Below are 20,106 nucleotides of genomic sequence, written 5' to 3'. Positions count from 1 at the left end.
TCCTCCAACCTACATCCAGGACCAAACTGGTCCCACAGCTGTGGGTCAGTAGGAAGCTGGTATGGAGGATGCCTCCGTTGTTTTTCAGTCTCTGTGTTTTTCTGAGGACTTGGCTTGGAGTTCAGCACTTCAGGGTATGCATGGAGATCTTGCAGGGCTTCCTGTTTGCCAGCAGTTATGCTCTCAGTGCAGTGTAGCTCTTGTATGTAGTAGACACTGCATGTGTCTACAGTTGTGCATGAGGCACTGGGAAGGTTTATCTCTGGTTTTACGTGAAGATCTCTGCCTTTCCCCATGTCACCTCCTCAACACCCTGCCACTTGTTCCCCTGCAAATAGGGAGAAATAATGGTAGAGTGTAGTCTACTACAGTTATAGGATACACCTTTTAATACAACATATGACAGAAGTTTCCTGACAAAAGCAGCTCTCTAATTCATAGTTCTCCAACATCCCCTGCTCCAGCTCAGACAAGTTGATTATTTCCTCCTACTAGCAAATGTAGATACGAACAGTTGGAGCTGTGATAACTTTATCTTTAGTAGGGGCCAGCTGAGTCACACACCTTCTCTTTCCTGTCTGTAAACAGCAGCTAGGGGTGGCCCTGTGGGCTTCTGGCAGGGACTGGCCTGACTGAACTGGCTGGAGAGGAGGGAGATGCCAGTTCAGTAGTCATCCTCAGCTGTCAGGGGTGGAGGGATATAAAGGAGGATTGTGGAGAGATGCAAAGTGGAGAGGGAAGTCATGGTCAGAAACACTTTCTAATGTCTCTGGTAAGGTGAGAATAGGGAATTGGACAGCTCTGGATCTGCCTTTTGCTGGTGAAGGCATCTGTGCTCACATTGCAACATAAAGGAAGCAGCCTTTGGAAATTGCCTTACCAATTCCTGCTGGGAAATAGTTTTTTCACTCTGCTGTGATTTTCAGGGTGAACTTAGTCTGCAGGACTCTTTTTGCCAGTTGTCTGAGGTTTTTAAGTCAGCTTTTCAGTTCCAGTGGGTTAAGCAAGTACGAAAAGTAATGTGATGCAAAGAGGGAAAATTCAGCTCTATTTTTCAGCATGGTCCATTAAAAGCCTCATGAAATAGTTTTCCCTGAAGTTATATGAAGATAATTCTTACATAACTAAGACCATAAATTAAAATGAAAAGCTTTTTTGCCTTTTGTTTTCAGTAAGGAAAGGGTTCATTAGGAAATACAGATTTATCCTGAAAGTTTCAAGTGTGCTTGTACCCAAGAGGTTTAAAGATATTTTGCTTAGGCTAACAGGCTTCCAAATGCTCAGGAAGCGTGTGGAAGGGCTTTTTTGAGCAAACAGGCCCATTTTGCCAATTAGATGTGAAAACTTCTGGGTATAAAAGCCAGCTATGATACATGATTTTAGTTTTTCCTGCTTAGAGAACTTGAAGCCGACTGGTTATAGTGAGGTGCTTGGCTCCCAAGTGGAACAGGCAAGGGAAAGATTTGGTGCTCATGTCATAGTTTTAAGGACTAATGTCAGAGTACTTCTAATTATCAAGTGATGTCACTGAAATGCAGTGTAGTTTTCAAGTAGGTTCCAAGCCCACTTTTTCACCCTGAAATGTAGGCTTTTAAATACTCCAGTGGTGACAAATGACTACAGGAAAATGTACAGAAGTTCAACATAAGTTCTTGGTTTCTGAAGATGGCTCGGAGTGGCAATGTGGTCGTTTCTTCTGTGCTATGTCCCAAATGTAAGTTAGCTAGCTAGAAGCAAAGGGAAGATGATGTGTATCTTCTCCAACAAGGGGTTTTGGAAAGGTAGGAATATATATGTAAAAGAAGATATATAAATGTGTATATTATACTTTTTTTAAACAACTTTCTTAGTGGTCAAGGCTCTAAGTTCAGCTGAGATGCCTCCATGCTCAGCTGACCTCTGTGCATGTTATTCTTGCCCTTACAAGTCCAGAGTGTCCTTGCTCAAGGTTGTGTAGCTATGTTTAGGTTCACACCCATACTCCTGCTTCACTAAATCTAGGTGTAGTCAAGCTGGTAGATGGAGTCAAATAGACTTTTGGAGAAAAAGCAGAAAATGTCTGAGTATTTGGCTGTTTTAGAGTTTATGTCACTCCAGCAAAGCAGGAATTGGAAAAATGGCTGTGAAGTCTAGCAGTAACAGAGCTGTGTTTATGTTTAGGGCAAGCTCTTCTGAAATGGAAGCAGCAGGATGCAAGAGAATGCTAAGGCACTGCTTGGATTTTTGAAATGGGATGTGGAAGTTGGCTTGGTGGGTGAATGAGAAGTGAGAGAGAATAAGCTCAAGAATTTTGAAGATGACCAGTGGAGGGCTTCCCTCTGATCCAAAAGAAGGGTGGTGATGTGGTCAGAAAAACAAGGAATCTGGAAGGTCTGGATTGCAGGAAGGAGAGAGTTTGAGAGAATTGATGATGACTTCTAAATAGCAGGCCCAGTAATTTGGTGTTCATGCTCCCAGAGACTGATGTAAGAGGAAAGCTCATAGAGCTAGCTGGGACAGGAGCAAAAGCAGAGGTTGAAGTGAGAGCCAGAGGTAGAAAAGCATGAACTATAATTATGAACTTGAGGTACAGTTACAATGAAGAACACAGCTGAGGGGAGGAAGACCAAAGTGTCAAACTGAGGCTGCTGGGAATGTCTCCTGGAGTGGGGGCCTGGGACCAGACAGGAGCTGGGACCAGTCCTCCCTGGCAGTTGACAGAATGGGTTTTGCCCAGGTGAAAGCTGTGGAGAAGTGATGCCATGGTGAAATTTGGAAAGACTTTGGAGGTACCCCCATGCAAAAAATTGGAGAAGGAAAGAGAGAGCAAATGAAGCATCAGCTGTGCTGATGCATGAGAAGCAGTGGAGGGCGTCTTGACAGACAGCTGAGTGACAGTCAAGACAAATGCCTTGAAATCAGAGCTCAGGGAGAGAGTGCAGGCAAACACAGTTTGAAAACTAGGTTATAGCATGAGACCTTCTAAGAGTGTGTCTGGCACTCTTTGTCCTGTGGTTGTAAGCTACACAGACAGGCGTTTCACACTCTGGCTGTGTCCTTGTATTTGAGCTATTTTACCCCCTTCCCACCTTTGCCTGTCAAAATGAGTATGAATAGTGAAGATGGGATTTGGTGTCTGTGGAAGGCATACCAACAATTTATAGACTCCATTTTCTTAGGATGTTTACCTGTTGCTGTGACAAGACAACTTGAGATTCCTGTAAACAGAGTTGAGTCAGGAATAAGAAATGCAATTTTATCTGCTCCTTTACTAGCTCATTTATTTACCCCAGCATTCACCATCTTCCCTGAATAGGAAGTAATTTTCCTGTTCAAACAGCAAAAAGAAAAATGAGTAGTGAGAGATGGGTTATGTCATTTTAGAGCCCCAACAGTCAGATGGTAGGCTTGTGAGACAATATCTGAAACTATTATTAACCAATTAAAATGAAATTTTGACCTACTCTTGTGTCACTAATATTCCTGTTAATCAGCCCAGCCATCTCAGGGAGACAAGGTATCTGCAGGATCCTTGCAGAAGTCCAGCATGGCCTGACTGCCTTGCCAAGGGCAGAGCTACAGGGTCCTTCTCCATCTGGTGAGGCTGGCTTCTCGGTCAAGTGCATGAGGGAAGACACCAGAGCTAGGGAGTGTGCCAGACTTGATTTACAGGTCAACGACAAAGTGCTGCTTTGCTTGCTTCTTCCTAAGTGATGTTTCTGATGGTCCTTTTTGAAACTTGCCTCTGTGCTGCTCACTTAGTGCTCTGTTTATCAAGTGGAATGCAAGTTTGAGTAATATGAAACCTGAGATTCTTCTGTTTGATCTCCATAGCTGTACCTCCTAGTTCTTTTGTTCCTCTGAGAATATTTAGGGAACTCCAGGAACAAATGTGTTCCTGGGTGGCAGATTTCAGTTCTTGCTGTACACCTCAAAATGCCCATTTATAGCATCAAATCAGTCAGTATTCCCCTGCAGCAACAGTATTGAAGAATAAGGTAAGCTATTTCTTGCCAGAAAGTGGTTAACACACTAAGAATCTACATTAGGCCAAATGCTCTTGTTCATAGTTTATAAGGATCTGTGGCCATGGAATGTGTGGAAGAATTTTCTATGTTCTTGAGCTGTAACTTAAAAAGTTTGGTTGAATTCTTAAGCCTTTTTTAAATTTTGGTGTTCTTCTTCTAGTAATGGATGACCTAACTGGGTGAAGCTGTTCAATAGGGCTCTCAGTAATGCCTTTTTCAGTAGTTTAACACTAAAAAAATCTCAAGTAATAAAACCTCAGGTAAAATACCCTGATCCTGGTGAAATGGAGTTTATTTTTGTCATGTCATCATCATTTTCATTTTATATTTACTCAGTGTTGTTCTATTCCTCATTCTCCCTTCTGCATGGTACTGCAAAGTGGTGGAGCCAGTTACACTGTGTAGATATTAAGGTCTATCAGTAGTCTACTTACTGTGCTAAGACTGCTAATGAAGATATTAAATAAAATGGTCAGAAAGCCAGTGCCTGAGGAATGCTGGTTGCACAGCCTCTCTGGTTTGCCACTGCTGCTTTCAGCATGCAAGCCATTGTCAGCTTCTCTTTTATTTAGCCCTTCATTCACCTTCCTGGGCTTCTACAGGTCCTTGTCTTTCTCCAGTTCCGCCTGCCTGCGTGCTTTACTGAGGAAAAAAAAGAAAGAAAATGCTTTGCTGCATTTTCATACAGCCAATTAGATGGGTCTTGTCTGTCTTTTTGAGATTCATGTCACTTTTTACTACATTTCTTTATGTATGCCTGAAGATCTGATTATTTTTCAGCATCTTCAAATGTTCTGAAATGCTGTTATACTACTAGGTCAGATGAACAGTAAGTAACCATCATTTTTCCCTCTTCTCTTTCTCTGATATAGTTGCCTCTTTTTTATGGTTTGAAAGCACTGTATAAAGGATACAGTTATTCAGAACCCTTGTATCCCCGTTCTCTGATTTCAGGGGTGCTTTTTTAAGTATCCAGTATGGGAGAGACAAAGTTTCCATTCACCTCAGCGTATTAAACTCTGAAGAGTCATCTGGCATCTGTGCCACTCTACTAGGCGTCTTCTGATCAGGCGAATTTCAGCTGTGATTCCTCTTAGAACATGAAAGACAGGCTAAATGAATTTGAAATGTCAAGGTGTTTATTCATTTCTCTCTGAATGCAGAAAGAAGCCTGAAATTAATGTAGTTATTGGCTCCTGTGAATCTCACTCTGTGAGTTCTGGCTTTGGTTGTTGGTACCCATTGATGTATCTGTATCCATCTCTGTTCACCAACTTGCCTTTCCCCCATGACTAGCCTCTTTATTCTTGTTGAAATCTGAAGCCAAACATTTGTGTAAAATTTGTGGCTATTTCTATATTGTCTTTAATATTAACCCTACACTTGCTACACGAAGATCCCAATTTTTCTTCTTTCTTAAGTATTCCCAAAATATGCTTCACTCTGGCATGCTGGCAAAAAATGCTGAGCATCATTTACTATCAAATCCTGGAGATTTTCACAACTCAGCAGTCTTTACTAATTACTTTCTTTATACATTTGCCATCCTGAAGTCATAAGTCTGCTTGAATTGTATACCATTTTATCCTGTAATTTAAACTTAACACGGTTTCATGGAGTATTCTTTCTATTACTAAATTTTATGTAATTTTCCTGCTTCAGAATAGCTGGTCTGTAACCTCAGAAGGATTGTCAGATGATTGCAGCACAGCAAGACCTTTTATCATTCTCATTTAAAAGGAATTTTACTTAAAATGTTCTGTCTGGGCTATTGGTGTCCATGTGTTGGGCAGGTGCTGCGTTGGAAGACTGTTCACCTGGGTGGGAAAAAGTCTCGTGTGTGGCTGAGCCATGGACCACTTGTGCAGGCTTCATCAGACATGGTGGAAAGTAAAAAGCAAATCTGTTTTGCAGTTGTTGCAAAACAAACTGTTGGCCATTAACTATTGATCACTACCTCTGTGCCAGGGTACTTGCTGATACAGTGAGTCAGACCCACTGAGGCTCCAGTTAAAACCTTGCCTGTGTCCCAGCTGCCTTCTCCCAACTTCACTTTCCACTCCTTTCTCCAATACCTTCTAGCAGTGCAGCACCAGTGAGGGATGATTGTAATCTCCATCTATGCCCTTCTTCCTCAGTTTGAGAAATGATGACCTGTTTCACCTTTGCAGCTGTGTTCACTTCAGACCATTTCAAATGCCTTTAAATGCCTTGGAAGGGGTGGTTTCATCATTCCATCTCACTGGGAGCAGTGGTTTCAAGCTGAAGTAATGCTTTGGAATTGAAAGGCAACTTCATTCTTCTATAAATAATACTTGCTGGAGCAGAATGGAAGGGAATGCCACAGTCTCTTCAATCTCTTCAGGATCTCTCTTCTGATTTCTGCTCATGCAGCATAGGGATATGATTTAGGTTGGCCTAAGCATGGCCTTCTCTTATGTTTAAGAGTAATCTTACTCATTTTTATTTTCCCTTTAGGCTAAGTCTTCTAAAGCTTTTGTGTTTCTTCCCTGTCTTACTCCAGTGTACTTCTCCCTCCTCCTCTATGCTTTGCAGTTGCACAAGCATTACTAGCTATCTAGTGGTCATGAGCAGCACTGTAAAAATGTGTTTGGATGAAGGAGGATTTTTTTAAAGAGAAGTAAGCTTCAGTTTTGGTCTGTTTTTCAGAAGGGATCCTAATTAGTTTAGGCAAGGCGTGAATAAAGAACATAAAAACTTTCTACTTGGACAGCTATTGCTCCCTTCACATGTATTTAAATTTCCTAGTACACAATAAAGAGCACATAAATTCAGCAGAGTGATGAGCAGACTGGTTTAAATGTACTTTGGGTGCTACCTACATTCACTTACCACTTGGCATCATCCAGAGTCTCTTGAGAAAGGGAAGTACACCTAGAAATACAGCTCTCTGGGGGCTGGTAGCTAACAGAAATGAAGAGGGTTCTGGCAGCCTGGCTGTGCCAGATGGGAAGCTTTGTTGAAGGGAGAGTTACAGTGGAGACACAGCAGAGGCATTGGCAATTTCATGGGAAGTACAGCTGCACACACAGGAGCTCTGACTGCTCTCGATGTTTGACAGGTGGTGCTGAAGAATTATCCAAAAGCTGAGCCTGAGCTGCGTGGTATAAGTGCAGAGCTGAGCTTTGTCAGCCCTTAGGCTAAAAGGTAGTAGCTAGCCTTTCTGGGGGATGTTTCTTGTGTATCAGCTTTTCTACTTATCTAATCCCATGATCAAAAGGAAGGAAGTCAGGCAGTCCATTTTTGTGTGTCTTCAAGAGAAACTTTCAGAATATACTTCCTTCATCTTAACATTCTCTGTATCCAGTAGTTATTAAAAAAACAAAAGTATTTGTAGCACTGTAAGGTAGTGTAACCTTTTCATTCCATATATGGTGATATAATTAAGGGTTGAAAACTTCAGAGAGGTGAAGTTCACCTCTCTCATGCCCCTCCCTCTGCTTACCTGGGCTGTACTGGCTGTATTTCTGTGTTCTGGATTAGGTGGAGTGTTCTCTATGGATAGCATCTCCATTCCACTCCTCCTCTACTGTCTGCTCTCCTACAGGGTTGACTGAGCTGTCAGTTCAATAACTGGGCTACAGCTGACCCAGCTTGCTCAAAAAACCATTAAAATTCTGCCATGTAAAGTAAAAAGAAGAAGGGTTTCTGGGTCTGATTGGCCCATTTCAGAAGTGAGCTAGTGAATTTGTGAACCACTTAGTAACTTTGCCATGCCTTCCACTACTATAGAGATTTTCTCTATAGCCTTTTAATCTGGTGCACTGAACATTGCCTTTTTGACAGTTCCAGGAAGTGAAGCAAGGCAGGTTATGCTAAATGCTCATTCTCCTAGGTTCATGTTTTTCTATAACTTGCTTTCATTCTTTGGGGCACTAATCCTCCCATGTCACACATTTGCTGTTCAACTTTTCTCCTCTGCTAATCTGTGGATTTGTTCTGCTGCCCTTCTTAATCCACAGGAGCCTTGGTGACCTCAGGAGACACCCTTAGCAAGAGGCTTTTCTGGATTTGGGTACACACTGATTATTTCTCCTGCACTGCTGAAAATCAGCAATTGCTTTTCAAACCATTCCTGAGCAAGACTGAGTTGCTTAACCACTTGCCTACAAAAACCTGCTCACTGCAGTCCACTCCTAATGGGATATGAGCCCTCAATATAATATCATACTCAGAAATACCTGTTCCTACATCTTGGCAAGTTCTGGAAAGAACTTTCTGCAACTGCCGAAGTATTGTACAGGAGATAAACCAAGATGTTAAACTTTAAATGCTAGAATTTTTTTTGTGTGTGTGTTGAGTTGTAAGTCAAAAACAAAGTTCTAGGAGCAATGTTCCAATCCTGGGTAAAATAGAAAGTCTGAAAATGGTTTCTGTGAAGAATTTTAGCCATAGCCCAAACATGGGAATTCTTGTGTTGCTTTTAAAAGAAGTGAAGGGGCAAAACTTAGTGCTAACAGGAGGATGATGCTCAGTGGAAATAAATGTAGCAGGGTCAGAGAAGTAAGGAGGGAAGTGAGGGGAGCAGTGGGAGAGGTTTGAGTAACTAGGGTGCAGTAACTTATCCCAGTGTCACTGTACAGGCAAGGGCAGTGCTGGCTCACTCTTTGCTTTTGTGGGAGGGGGCAGAGGAGGCTATGGGGAGGGGATGCTCACCAAGGTCCTGGGAGCTTGTGTTGCTTGGGGACAAGCCTCAAATGTACAAGGATTAGTCAGTTTGTGTAGCAGTTGGGGAAGTGATCCAGAAATGGTGTCTGTGTATGTTAGTATATGTAGTGTAAAAAAACCCCAATGAGCTTCCTTTTCCTTCATTTTATCTAGAATACAGCTAAAAGTGAAAACTTCTCAGATGTTTCAGACATCATACCAAGCTTCCAGGGGAGCAGCTGTGTGGAGCTCCTGAAAATATGCAAAGTGCTCACACATACTCTCTGGCAACTTGTGCCCAGCAGAATGCAAAGTAAACACAAGAATGCAATGAAACATAAAGAAACGATCTGTTAAACCTAGAATCTTCTCTGGTGTTAAAGCTTCAGTGTCTGGGAAAATGCAGCTTCTTAGGGTTCTTAGGCTATGTTATGCGTCTCCTCACCTTTAGGCATGTCTTGATGCCTGGGATGACATTGATACTTCGCTGAGAATCTGCATGACATATCACAGTGTGGGACTTGCTTTCCTTCTCTTTTGGTGGTTCTGTTAAACTAAGCTGGGCAGGTAACCTGTAGTGTCCTGCGGTGGTACGAAGGGTAAGCTCTTTGGTCAGTCTTCAACTTCCATGATTTCAAAAAGACCAGGAAGAAGGTAGGGTATTTTCAAGATGTTTCCTTCCTGCTTGGGAAGGAGTTCCCATGTGAGGTGGTGGCTGTTAGCGATGCCCTCTCCTCTCGTCAGGGTGAGGGGGAAGGTCTCCTCACCACAGCGGATTTCCTTTCTCAGATTGCTGCTGCTGCAACAGGATGTGCAGCTTAGTGCAGTGCTGGGCAAGAGGGGCGTGGGGAGGCAAACCAGCACCTCTTGGTATACTTTTTCCTCTTTTTTTACAGCCTTTGATTATGAGGTCCCTGTTTGCCCTTTGCAATGGGACAGAGCTGGTGTTCGTTGCCTAGGGGAGTTCATGTTCTCCTTCGTTATCCTTTGGCCCCATTAGCAGCACCAGTAAATGCTGAATACTTCTGCACTATCTGGGCATGATGAAAGCCCAGATAACTTTTTTCTCAGAGATGTGAGGAGAAAATCTCCTAGATATACAAATATTTAGCTGTAATACGTGGATATTTTAGGAGCTATGGGGAGCCTGCATACCACTGAAAATGCCAGGTAGCATTATGTCTTTCCTCGTGAGGAAATATTTAGTGATACATACTTTGTTACCTTCCATGGGCTTTGGCAGGGAGTAATTTGTGTCAGTTTTGTGCTGGACAGACCTGACAGCTGCTTTTTTGAGTGTGTAGTCCCTGGAGGGACAGGACAGAAGTGGACTGCTCCTGAAGGGTTTAATCCATGAAAGAAGCATGTGTTGGTCTTACTTGTTCATATAGATTTCCCTTGGTTTGTCCCAAGAGCAGTCAGGCTTCTGTGGGATTCTCCTCTGTTGCTGTGCCACAAGTAGGTCTTACGGGTATGGATGGACGTTCACAACTGTTTCCCTGATTTGTTTCAGGAAATTTTGCCACTTTCTTTCAAAAGCATGCACATTTTCTCCTGTAATTAGAATATCATCTGTATTTTTGTTTACTTTTTACAGTAAACAGAACTTGACTGTATTGATTTTTGCTGCTTCCCGTCCCTCTCCAAAGTGCTTAAGATATTTTTAGATGCTTTCTTTGAGCTTTTTGGGAGAACCAATAGATCATGGACCAGTGTCCACCAATAGATCAGCTGTCAGGGTTCAGCTTTGTGAAGACTTGGCTTTCTCATCTGGAGCTTTTGACTTTTTTTCATTGTGACTTGCTCGACATTGATGCGCAGCACAGATAAACACTGGAGGTGAGATTGGGAGAAGAATTTGAAAAGCTTTATTTTACAAGCCTTTTGATATAAATGTATGTGATGAAGATAATGGGTACAAAATAGCCCCAGATGAGGGCTAAAATCCTGAAGGTTTTCATGCAATAGAGTTTAAGAAGCTGAATTGAGATTGCAATAAATACCACACATCTTGGGACCAATACAGTCTTAGTTGAGTATTTGAATAGCAGAATACAATAGATTCACGTAGAAAATCCCATACACAGTCTCAGGAATCAAGGAGCAAAGAAGTCAGGTCAGGCTGAAGTTGTATGTCTAGTTCACAGACAAGAGAGTGGCTAGATTACCACAAAGGGACTTTTGGACTGTTATTTGTGAAATGTATAGCAGGGCATTAACAGCTCCCTACCAGAAAGTTGAACGGATTCTTTCCCTTTTGTGGCATTCTATTAAGTTTTCTAGCACTTGTGTTAGTGTCTGATGATTTGGTGCTGCCTGCCTATTGAGAACGCTTAGGTTTCTGATTTAACTTCTGCCTTCATTTACCTCCTTTGGCTGAAAGTTTCATGAACATTTTCTACCTGCAGCATGACAGGCTGCTATGAAGGGAGTTGCACTCCTTTTCTAGGATGCACATCCTAGAACACTCCTGTCCTAGCAGTACATCAAATGAAAACATAGCAAGGACTTAAAACAGCATTCTGGTGAGTGGAGTTTGTTAGTGGACTGAGGAATGAGAGCAAGATGTTTGAAGAATAGCTGTATGGACTTTTATTTTTAATGAAAATATAATAAGAGAAAAGTGAGGATAAATAGAAATGTAGACTCTACATTCCTCAGGGATATAGCAGTGGACATTACTCATTTTGGTTCAGATAAATGAACAGGTTGGTATTAAAACTTCATTTCATGTGAATGCTAATCCAAAAACTATTTTGGAAGACGAGCTTTAAAAAAGAAACAAAATCACAAATCCTAATCAGGCAGATTTTGAAATACAGCTGATTATACCATGGACTGGAAACATGAATAAAACAAAAAATACACAACTATTTTAATCATTATTATAAATTATATTTCTTTCTCCTAAATCCAGCATTTGTAGTTGTTTGGCTTAGTTTTCTTTTTCCCCTGAGTGAACAAATCCAGATTTTCTCCACTTGGACATAGTTTTATTTTTAAACACAGCTTCCAGAAATGCATTTGTGTGGGATTGCAGTTGGGACCAGTGGAGAGCCATGGCACTCTGCCAGGCACTCGCCCTGTCCCTGAAATACAGATGGATTGCCAGGGTTCTGGAGAAAAACAACCCCAAAACTTTAAACAAATTATGCTTAATGGAAATAAACATTTTTTGCCCTTCTCTATAATGATTTGGATAATGTGCTGGCTGTGTGTTTCTGGAGAACAGAGGAAGGGGGAGAGGAGGGCAGAGACGGAGCTCTGCGTGCCTGTAACTTGCTTTCCAGTGGATTCTCTGGGAAGCCTGTGGGAGAGACTGTCATTTCTAAGCTTAGAGCGTTTTGTAACTTTCAGCCCATCCTTCTATTAAAAGGTGGGCAGGCTGGCTGCAAGCAGCTATGATAAGAGCATTTATCTACTGGTTGATTTCTTCCATATATGGATTTGAAAGACCGGGAAAGGCATACAGACCTATATAATCATTTAGGTTGAAAAAGACCCTTAAAATCAAGTCCAGCAGTTAACCCAGCACTGCCAAGTCCACCAATAAACCTCATCCGCAAGTGCCACATTTACATGCCACATTTACATCCGCAAGTGCCACATTTTAAATATCTCCAGGGATGGTGATTCCATCACTTCCTGGGGCGATCTGTTCTAATGATTGACTTCTTTCAGTGAAGAAATTTTTCATAATTATCCAATCTAAATCTCACCTGATGCAATTTTAGAACATTTCCCCATCTCTTATCACTTGTTACTTGAGAGAAGAGACCCATGCCCACCTGGCTACAGCCTCCTTTCAGGCTGTAGAGTGCGATTTGGTCCCTCCTCAGCCTCCTTTCCTCCAGGCCAAGCAACCCCAGTTCCCTCAGCCACTCCTCATTAGAACCATATTCTGGACTCTTCCCCAGCTCTGGTGCCCTTTACTGGAAATGTTCCAACACCTCAAATGTCTTTCTTGTCATGAGGAGCCCAGAAGTGAACACAGGATTCAGAGTTGTGACCTCACCAGTGCTGAGTACAGGGGACAATCCCTGCCGTGGTCCTGCTGGCTGCACTATTGCTGACACAGCCCAGGATGCCACTGGCCTTCTTGGCCACCTGGGCACACCTGGCTCATGTTCAGCTGCTGTCAAATGGCACCCCCAGGTCCTTTTCCACCAGGCAGCTTTCCAGCCACTCTGCCCCCAGCCTGTAGTGCTGTGAGGGGTGGTTGTGAGTGACTCCAGTGCAGCACCTGACCTTTTTTGATCTCATACAGTTGATCTTGGTCTATGGATCTAGCCTGTCCAGATTGTCTTCCAGAGCCTTCCTGCACTCCAGCAGGTCAACTCCTGCCCAGTTTGGTTTCAGTTGCAAACTGACTGAGGGTTCACTCACTGCCCTTGTGCAGATCATTGGTAATGACATTGAACAGCACTGGCACCAGTCCTGAGCTCTGGTAAACACCAGGTGTGACCTGTTGCCCACTGGATTTAAGGCCATTCATCACTGCTCTCTGTGCATGGCCATCCAGACAGTTTTTTACCCAGAGACAGTGCACCCATCTGTGTCACATGTATGTCTTGCATATTTACTGTGTAAAGCATTGATACTCTATTCCATATCATGCACCTGAGTTTTGCTGGGTTTTGGTAATAAGTGACAATGCCATGAAACCAATACATGGTTGGATTTTATTTTTTTAACATAAAGAAGGGCAAGCAGAATATGCTGCAGGCTGTAGCCTACCTCACAGAAGAAAAGACACCATAGATGTATCTCTGTTTTTTCAAGCTGGTGCTGGTAAATCTTTTCTCTCACTTCTGTTGCTATGGTGTTAGTTCTTTGCAATAACAAACCTTTGGGTGATCATGTCAAATGCAGAGATCCTTCAGAGAGAGATGCTGAAAGGGAAGGGAAGTAGGAGGGCTCCAATTCCAGCTGATGACAAACAATGAATCAGTGTTTTTCTCAGCAGAGGGCCATCAGAGATTTTGCACTTTCACTGATTTCTTTTTGGGTCTGATACTCTGCTTGAAAAGGCTTCTTTTTACCTTCTCAAATCTCTTTTTTTTTTCCCATCTACTTTTATTTTTTTCTCTTAGTGCATAAAAGGAAGGTGGATCTCTTCCAAATTCCACACAGCCCAGGAATATTTGCTTTCTGCAGCATGGCTCTAACACAGAGAACTTATTCTTGCAAATGTTTGATCCTCCAATCCACAAAATATTTGATCAAATTTTGAAGGTTTTTGTGGCTGAAATGTACCTGCTGTCCTTGTTGTGGCAATTGAAGTGATCCTGAACTTCCTTCCAGAGAAGCTGCTTTATCATGCTGTCGTTTCTTACATTGCTTTACTACTTTACTGCTGAAAGGGAAGCCAAACAGTGCTGGGGGGAGCATTTTTAATGCTTTTCAATGTGTAAAGTACATGCATTTGGTTTCATTCTCAAAATTTGCCTGTTGTGTTTAGCTGACAGAACTGTTGTGAAGAAGTTATCTTGCCCAGATGTCTTATGCTTGTGGAAAACATGTGCTGGAAATGCCTGGATTTGCCTTGAAGGCTTACTTCTATTCTTGGGTCAAGGCTGAAAGGGAGGACTGTTTCCTTGTTTTCTGAATGTTTCTGTGCAGATCGAGCTGGAAGTTCAGGAAGAATGTGGAGGGGTAACCAATCTCAAGTACTTACTTGCTTCTTACCACTTTTCAAACTGCAAGTCCTGAAAATTGATTAATTCAGAATTTTGTACCTCGGCAACCATGAATTTTCTGACCTAGTTAAATGGACCCTTTGTTTTGCTGTGTCCTTCCAGATGTGATAGGCAGATGGAAAAAAGTCAGAAGCTGCATTGTGGTCATCTGAGATTTCTTTTAAGGATATTAACTGATTTTTCTGGAACTTGGTTGAGGAAGTTAACTATCTCCTTCCATTTCGTTTAACCAAACAGCGGTTCAATTCATTTTGCCTTGGTTTCACAGATACTTAGGCTGTCCCTTAGCCTTTGTGCTGCACTACTCGTGAGTGAAAACATGTCAGGACAGCCAGACCTTCTGTAAGCCACATCTTACCCATCCCTGAGCACCCACACCAGGTTTGTCCTGTTGGTCTGTTGGCTTGTAGGGAGCAGCTGCCCACCTGTGGGTGGTGCCTCTGTCTGTCTCCTCAGAAAAGAGACACACACTGTGTTTTCCAGTTGTATTGGAATCTGCATAAGGACTTCCAAGGGCCCCAATCCATAACTGTTAGTAGGAGCATATAGTAATGGGCAAGCAAAGGTGGTCTCTAAGGGAGGAATTGACAGTCTTTCAATTTGCTTTTGTGCCATGGGTACCTTCAGGTATTCTGCTCAGAGAAGCCTGGCCCACATAAGAGTGCCTACCCAAGAAAAGTAATTCAGCTCTGTGGATCAGTTACATTAGCAACTAGCAAGTTAATATAAGGCTGATAGATCTCTGCCGGTTTAGTTTTATTGGTTTAATCCTGTCTTATCTTTACCTTCTTCAAGGCATTCACTTCTTAATTCAAAGCAGGGCTGTTTCTGTAGGGCGGGAAATTTTAGTAGGACAGAACTCTAGCTAATGAGACAGAAAACAGTATCAGCAGCAGCCTGTTCTGCCCAGTACTCCTCTCCCCTCTGTGCTTCTCACACCCTTCTTTACTAGAGCTGAATAAAAAAGAAAGCAGCAATAGAAAGGATTATGCAGGTAAAATCAGATGCTAACTTTAGTAAGCACACATCCATCTTTCCTCTCAAAAATGTTTCTGGTTTGGCATTTACAAGGTTAAGTTGCCATTGATCTCACAACTGGCTGAATTGAATCTCAGAGCTTTTGGGCTGTGAGCAGCCCAGTGTGTTGGCTAGAACATGAGGTCATTCTGGCACTTACACTGAACTAGTGTTAAATCTGGTAAGTAGCTTCTTGGGATCATTAAGTTCCATGAGCATCTTAGGGGTCTGCAAAACATCATCTTCATCAAAGCAGATTTGGCATTAAATTCAGACCAAGTTGCTTAGGGCTTTGCCCAGTCAGGTGTTGAAAATCTTGACAAATGGAGATCCTGCCACCTCTGTGGGACTCTTCTGTAACCAGACTGCCTTTGTGCCTTTGTGGTCGATTTTTTTTTTTTTTTTTTTCCTGATTTAGTTGGAATCTCCATAGTTTTGATTTAGATTCTGACAAATCCAAGCTCTCACAAGTAACACTGGCCAGATCTCTTAGGATCCTTGCATGCATCTCATATAGGTCCAGTAGCCTTCTTTGCATTGATATTTCATCAGGAAAGAATTCCTCAATCCTTTTTCCATGCAGGTGGTTCCTCTGCTCTTGAGCCCTCCTTTGGTACTGGGACCAAGTCCTCTAACACACTGCCACTGTTTTCATGCTTTCCTGTGCTGTCTGGAGCAAACTTTCTGCACATCCCCCCCAAATCTTTGTCTCCTACCCAGGTAACAGCCAGTCTGCTACTGGAAGTTGTCTGGGAGCTGCACCCCTCCTTACCAGCTAAATAGCTGTCTCAGTAGCAGATGAATTTCCACAGATCCTGAGTCACTTGCTTTTGTGTTACCTTTATTCCTGTCATGGGTGCTGTTTTTGCAATCCCAGTGAGTGAAGGACACAGCAGACCTTCCTTTTATTAGTGGTGTTAATCCTTGTTAGCTCATTCCTTTTGCATGTATGTGAATGTACCAGGAAACTGTGAACATACCGGGAAACTGAGCTGAAGAGCCATATGTTGCTTTAGGGTGGAGAAGCACAGGAAGATGTCTGAATGGATGGTACTTGCTGATGACTTCACAGTTTTTCATGGAATTAGAGCTACACTGCTGAGAAAAAAGTGTCTGAGCAGAGTTTTCTAACATTCAGTGATGTGTCAATTCTCAGGGATTTGGATAACATACCAAAACAAAGGCACTGTGTAAAGTAAATGTCATCTGTGTAGCAGCAACACCTGTAATGGTGGCAGGGACAAGAACCTGGATCCTCCATATATTAATAAAATGTTTCTCTGTGGTTTCTTCAGCTTGACCTCACCAAACCCATTGAAGATCAGGGCCCTTTGGATGTGATCATACATAAACTGACAGATGTAATCCTTGAAGCAGACCAGAATGACAGCCAGTCATTGGAGTTGGTTCACAGGTTCCAGGTAAGTGATTCTTTCTGTATTTCAAGCAGGAGGATGATTTTGGTGCAGCAAATTGTTTGATTATTGTGCAGTTTCTAGGGATTTGATGAAGAGAGCTGTCTGGCACACTGCTGCCTTGCTACTGACAGCCCAGCAAAAGTGATCTTGTCAGTTTAAAATGAACTTGCACCTTGGGAAGGTTTTGTTTTGTATCAGTAAGGTTAGTTAGATCTGATTTCCCACCAAATGTTCTTATGTCATTTTGAGAGTATTAGTGCTGATCACAAAGAGGAATGGGTGTTTGCAGATCACTTTATGTGCATCTCTCCATGACAGAAGCCACTCAATTAGTTTGGCCCAGTTCCATCTAGTCTTCCCAGTTCCTGGAATGCTAATTTCTGCAACATCAAGATTACTGTGAGTGACTCTGTTTTCTAGTGCTTAAAATCCTATTACATTAATTTTTTCCCCCTCAAGTTTACATTGAAGGAGAGAAATATGCAGGGTGTAGTGGTACAGAGAACTGTTTTCCCAAAGAAAAAGTGTCTTAAAAAGATTCTCTCCCAGTGCCTTCCAAACATTTTTATTTTGGAAGATAGAGGACGAGATAGAGGGTAGGGCCTCTGTGAGCAGGCACATGAATGATATCCTCTCCCTGAGCAAGTAAGGCCTTAAGCTTTGCTTCTGTGGCACAACAGACTGAGTTGTGCCACATCACTGGCATTCAGGAAGCTTCTACAGTAGTAAAATGTATAACCAAGAACCAGTGGTGCAGAGCACAGGTCTTTCTGTTTTGAATTATGTGCCAAAATGTGGTTTTAGAGTATACTGTCACGTAGTTTCGTATCCAGGGCAGAAGTTACCTGGAAATTGCTGCCAGTCTCCATCTGTCCTGTATTATTTTTAAGATACTGATAATCATTAAAAATTAAAAGAAGCATATTCCATAAGAAAAAGAATTTGTAAGAATACTTTCCTACAAAGTTGTGGTGCAGCGTTGTTTTGAGTTTTTAAAACTAAAATCAATGAGCAACCTAGAAAATGAAAAATTACTCCTTGCAAGAAAGCTGTTTGTATGGGTGAGGTGTTATATAAGCACTGTGGTATTTCTGGCACTTACACACAAGTGGAAATAGTGTGGTTCCCTTATTGTTGATTAAATTGACTGAAAAAGTTCTGATGATCTTAACCAGACCAAACAGTGCAAAATTCATTATGCTTTTTTTTTCCTGCTATTGAATATAAATGTGACAGCAAGATGATACCTGGCAGCAGTCTTACTGTTGGCTCCATAAAGCAGTCTTCCAGGAAGCAGAGAGCAAGGGATCCTTGACCACAGGAGGAGGAATGGTCTGCCAGACTCCATTTATGACCTTTCTAAGAATGACTTTTTTTTCAGATGTGTGTTATAGAGGCCTTGACCATCTAATCTGCAAAGAGCTAAGGAGGAAACTGGCGTCGTATTTACATGACTCTGTGTCCCTGCTCTCTGGAGTCTGTGATGAGCCCTTGTAGGGTCTGGCAGAGAGTGCTAATAGAACAGGAAGCCTCTTGGCATGCCATTGTATGACTGTTTTCAGTTGTCTTGGAAAAAAAAAATTACAGGAGAATGAAAGTGGTATGGAGGAGTTGCCTGTTGACAGTGGCATTTTTAGCTCCAAAAGACCTTTAGGGCTGAGCTTTCTGAGGTCTTTGAGCTAGTTGAATGTGGTAGGGACTGCAGTTTCTCAGGAGAATATTGGTGGATGCCAACTGTTGTCCACTGCACTGAAAATCAGTGATGAGTGCCTGGTGATCTCATCCAAAGCCAAAACAAAGACTGCATGCAGCACCTAGTGTAGCGTGTGAGATGAGAAGTGGAGAAATATTGTTATTTCCTCTTTAGGACACTTAAATCCTTATTTTAGGTGATGATCATTATTTACAGAGGTGATGGTCAGTTTCCCTTCCTACCCGCTATAACACAGAGCTGGACGGATTGAACACAGTTAATTAGTTAACTGTGAAAATTGGTTATAGTCCTGGTGGTTCCTTCTTGACCAGAGGTACATGGAGGGAAGTCAGGTGAAGAGACAGGGTGCCTTTTACTTACTGGTGCTACAATTCCTGCCTTCTTGGTAAGAAAGAAAACCAGCTACCCCGGTTCCTGACTTCTAGACAAAGTATATGACTTTGAAAACTGAGTATGTTTTGGCTTATGTAAGACATTGGGGAATCTTCGTTATACTTTGATTAGAGCAAAATGCTCTCTGAGCAGCTGCCTGTTGTAGCCGTACAGGGGCTTGAGTAGCTTCATTCATTGCAGCTTCATTTTGCATTCAAAATGATGGCTCCAGTGATGTAAAATCAATAGGGTTATTAATTTGTATTTCAAAGCTTTTTCTCAACAGGTTCTCTTTGCATTAGCCTACTTAAAAAGACAGATCAGATGCAGATTTTATGCCTAGTCTCTTGCTGTCAGGTTGATGAAAGTTTAAAATGTTTCCTCCCCTGCTGCCCTTCAACTCTTGACTCTCCAACTCTGGAGTGGTCCGGGATGGGCGCTTCTAACCTTGAAAAGCTTTCTTAGAAGGATTTGGGACTGAGAGGAAGGAAAATGAGGGAGATATTTTGGAAGGGAAGGGAGGTAGGGGACTTTGCAGCTGAAGAGGCAAGCAAAAAATCAAAGGGAACTATTATGTCTTAGTAATAATTTTCTAATTGGGGGGACAGGTTAATACAAAATTGAAATGGTCTACTTGCACCTGAATTCACAGGCTAATACCTGTGTTTTACCCATTTGAAAAATAATGACATCTTAAATTACTGGAAGAGCCTCATAAACAGCAAAATTAACTAAAAATTTGTCATCCAAGTGCTAGGGGTTAGGATAGCTTTCTGTGGGTAGGATTTGCAAGATGGAGCAGCAAAGGACTTCTGAAGCCTGCACAGAGCAGCTGAGTACTCAGAAAGTTTCTTTGAGATACACAGCGAATAGAAATCTAACAGGGAAGGAACGTTCCCCCTTCCCTTTGCCACACCCCTCATTTCTCCTAACCACTGCAGGAATCTCTTAGATTTAGAGACAAACAGTTTTGAGGTGAGCATTTGTTGAAGACCCAACATGCCTTCACCTTTCCTTTTGGAAGGAGGTAACTGTGGAAAGAGACCATCACAGCCTAAGACAACAAAAAGGAGCTTTTAAGTTTAAATCCGATGCAAATGCTTTAGACATGCTTGTCTTTATATCTTTTTCTCCCTTGGAAAATGTTGACATGTTTTTACAAGCAGTCATTGTCATGTTTCTGTATGTGGGAAAACACAAATCCAAATGGC

The 20,106-nt window shown here is 42.1% G+C and overlaps 1 protein-coding gene across 3 annotated transcripts in view; it reads left to right on the top strand.

The window, feature by feature from the left end:
* The window catches only part of ITPK1 (inositol-tetrakisphosphate 1-kinase), a 143,843-nt gene that overhangs the window by 53,815 nt on the left and 69,922 nt on the right, over positions 1–20,106 (top strand). For all 3 annotated transcript variants that reach the window (XM_066321795.1, XM_066321796.1, XM_066321797.1), the window contains exon 4: positions 16,687–16,812. In XM_066321795.1, the coding sequence (XP_066177892.1) occupies positions 16,687–16,812 (126 nt within the window). The remainder of the gene's footprint in view (positions 1–16,686; positions 16,813–20,106) is intronic.

This window comes from Sylvia atricapilla, chromosome 6 (assembly GCF_009819655.1).
Source record: "Sylvia atricapilla isolate bSylAtr1 chromosome 6, bSylAtr1.pri, whole genome shotgun sequence".
In the NCBI taxonomy this organism is placed as follows: domain Eukaryota; kingdom Metazoa; phylum Chordata; class Aves; order Passeriformes; family Sylviidae; genus Sylvia; species Sylvia atricapilla.
The sequence above is the reverse complement of the archived record's forward strand: the minus strand, read 5'-3'. Positions and strand labels throughout refer to the sequence as shown.